Source organism: Scomber japonicus, chromosome 6 (assembly GCF_027409825.1).
Source record: "Scomber japonicus isolate fScoJap1 chromosome 6, fScoJap1.pri, whole genome shotgun sequence".
In the NCBI taxonomy this organism is placed as follows: domain Eukaryota; kingdom Metazoa; phylum Chordata; class Actinopteri; order Scombriformes; family Scombridae; genus Scomber; species Scomber japonicus.
Window position 1 is genome coordinate 37,538,276 of NC_070583.1, and position 2,809 is coordinate 37,541,084.

A 2,809-nucleotide genomic window follows, 5' to 3' on the forward strand; every position below is an offset into this window, starting at 1 on the left:
AGTAATTAAGTACTGTGCTTCAGTACAATTTGAGATACTTGCACTTTACTGTAGTACAGTCTGAGGTACTTTTACTTTACTGTAGTACAGTTTGAGGTACTTGTACTTTACTGTAGTTTTTCCATGTGTTGCTATTTTCTACATCTCAGAGGGAAATATTGTACTTTCTACTCCACTACATTCATTTGAGCTTTGATTTAGAATCCAGCCCTCAAAGGGTTGATGATTTTGATTTCCACTGACTGTTATGTCATTTTGTTCCCAATCAATTAAACACTGTACATCAGTAAAAATTTTCAACTTGAATAATTCGTTCATCAAGATCTGATGTGTGATTTAACTGTTCTCTTCATATTTTTTGTTATGTGATGGAAAACATGAACCAGGCAAAGCAGCCACATTTGTGGAATTGCAATGGACTTTTAATAAGCACTTAATATGTGTAAGTACAGATAGGTCCACACCAAAACAGCTCTTTATGCATTCAAAAACACATCATACGTGAGATGAATTAGCTCATAGATAATTTTATTGAGCTACTTATTAGGGTGAAAAACAAGCTAAACCAACAATAAGTCAATTTAATTCAAGAGCTGAGCAATGATCAATTTATCAATCCAAATTAAAATCATTAGCTCAGTGTCAGAAATAAACTACACTCTATCATGAACCTCTAAATGCTAGAGATGTCAGGATGGAAATCACACAGTAAATATCAGAATCTTAATCAATAGCATACAAATCAATGTAATCTGTAAAGACACAGGAGCTAAAACAGCCTGTTTCAGTCAGAGGCTGAACTGAGGGGGTGCATTAAGGACCAGTAGAAGATAAATAAGGAATTTTTTGAACTGTGAATCATGCACAGTGGTGGTCCAAAAATAGAAGTTTAAAGCTGAAATGACCATAATAGGTTCTCTTTAAGTTCTTAGCTCAACTAAAAATGAAAGTTCAAAATTGAGCATGGAAAATATAAACTGAGTAATGAGTAATGAATAAAATGAATCACCAATATGTAACTTGTCAGTGAGGTGATTTGTCCCCCAGTGCAGCAATGTCAGTCACTGATATGTTTTTAATAGTTTTTCAACATCAACAGAGGAATAAGATATATGAGCTTTGATACACACACAGTTCTACATCAGTTCATTGTTGGTTTGGATCCAAACATCTTCCTGATGTGCTCAGTAGTGTCTCACTGTTGGTGGCTCTCGGCTGCCCTTCATTTCCCCTCTTTGCAATGTGGATGTCAGCTGCGCCCGGAACGCCTTAGAGAAGAAGAAGTAGATGAACGGATCCAGGCAGACATTAAGAACTGACAGCAGGATGGTCAGCTCCTTCAGGTAGTAAAACACTTTGCTCAAAGAGCACTGCCTGTATAGAAAGATGTAGGGAAGGCGAACCAGGTGGTAAGGCACAAAACAAATGCAGAAGACGCTGACCAGCACCAACATTTTCCTGCGTGACCTCCTGAGCTTCTTGCAGCTGGAGGATGCCAGCTGTCTCTGCTGTGCCTGCAACACACTGCGGGAGGCGCTGTGGTAGAAGAAGATCAGAGAGACCAGGACAACCAAGAAAATGACGGTGAAGGAGATGTCGATGACTTTGTAGAATATATGGACCTGGGAGCTGTGAAAGCTTTCACACCTGTCAGGGACAACAGTCAGAGCTTCCTGTGTGAGGAGTGACATGGTGACAAACGAGATCACTGGGGCCAGCAGGAAAATCCAGGTTACCGTGGAGATTATGCGGGCAGCCTGAACTGTCCGTAGGAAGTGATTTCCTAAAGGATAGATGATCTTCAGATACCTGGAGACGGGAGAGGCAGGCATCAGCAGATAATTTGACTGAATATAAGTGATACTAATTATTAAACCACAGATTTCATGAGGACATGTAAGACTTTGGACTTTACTCCTGCAGTGATACGAGGACTTGACCATTTCAGTCAATATAATGTGGATGCATATAAAACAGATAATAAAGTATCAAAACATCTACAGAATGTGTTAACTGTGCTGAACACAACATATTTTTGTTACCTACCTGTTAACAGCGATGTAACCCATGAACAGGATGCTGGCGTACATGTTGAGGTGCAATCCAATAATGGCAAAGTTGCAGTAAACCAGGTGGAAGGTGACGGAGCTGCTGATGTAGTTGATGATGCGGAGGGGAAGGCAGAGGCAGAGCAGGAAGTCAGAGACTGCCAGGTTTCTCAGGTAGACCATCATGACGCTGGACACCTGCTGCTGAGCTGAGCAGAAGTAAACCTTCAGGATGAGACTGTTGAGGACCAAACCCACCTGGAGAGGAAACAGAGATTGACATGTGTGCTGATTGGCAGACAGAGGAGGAGGAGGGAATGTGACTGTTATCTAAATATTTGACACCTACTACAAACACCAGAGTGTAGACCACCATGAAGAAGAGGTGAGCCTTTGTGTCTGTCTGATCACATCGATTGATATCATCAGCGGTCTGGTTGGTAACTGAGGTTACTGTCACTCCTACCAGCTCATCCATGTTTGTGGAGGTTCTAAGAAGGGAGAAAACAAATCTATCATCTTTATACTGTTAAATACAGTTTGACACATTAATTATATATCCTACTGAACCATCAGCTGACTATATTGTTACACATGTTTGGCTGGAAGAAACCTTAAGTATTCAGTCTAAAGGAGGTCAAACCAGCATTCAGGTGTCCATATAAACAGTGAAAGAGGTTTTCCTCTCTGTAATCATTCCTCCTATTCATACTGACTATTAAAAGATCTCCTTCAAATGTGCTTTCAATGTAAAGTGATGG

General features: G+C 40.4%; 1 protein-coding gene across 1 annotated transcript; it reads right to left on the reverse strand.

Moving 5' to 3' along the window:
- Nucleotides 1–1,184: 1,184 nt before the first annotated feature.
- Nucleotides 1,185–2,526, reverse strand: LOC128360026 (P2Y purinoceptor 14-like). Its single transcript, XM_053320339.1, has 3 exons — nucleotides 2,398–2,526; nucleotides 2,047–2,306; nucleotides 1,185–1,809 (listed from the first exon to the last, which is right to left on the reverse strand). The coding sequence occupies exons 1-3, from the start codon at nucleotides 2,524–2,526 to the stop codon at nucleotides 1,185–1,187; spliced, it is 1,014 nt and encodes a 337-aa protein (XP_053176314.1).
- Nucleotides 2,527–2,809: the final 283 nt, after the last annotated feature.

Coding starts and splice junctions, on each gene's coding strand:
- LOC128360026 (XM_053320339.1), bottom strand. CDS start 2,526: ATGGATGAGCTGGTAGGAGTGACAGTAACCTCAGTTACCAACCAGACC. Junction 2,307..2,397: donor TCTACACTCTGGTGTTTGTA/GTAGGTGTCAAA, acceptor TTTCCTCTCCAG/GTGGGTTTGGTCCTCAACAG. Junction 1,810..2,046: donor GGTTACATCGCTGTTAACAG/GTAGGTAACAAA, acceptor TCCCGTCTCCAG/GTATCTGAAGATCATCTATC.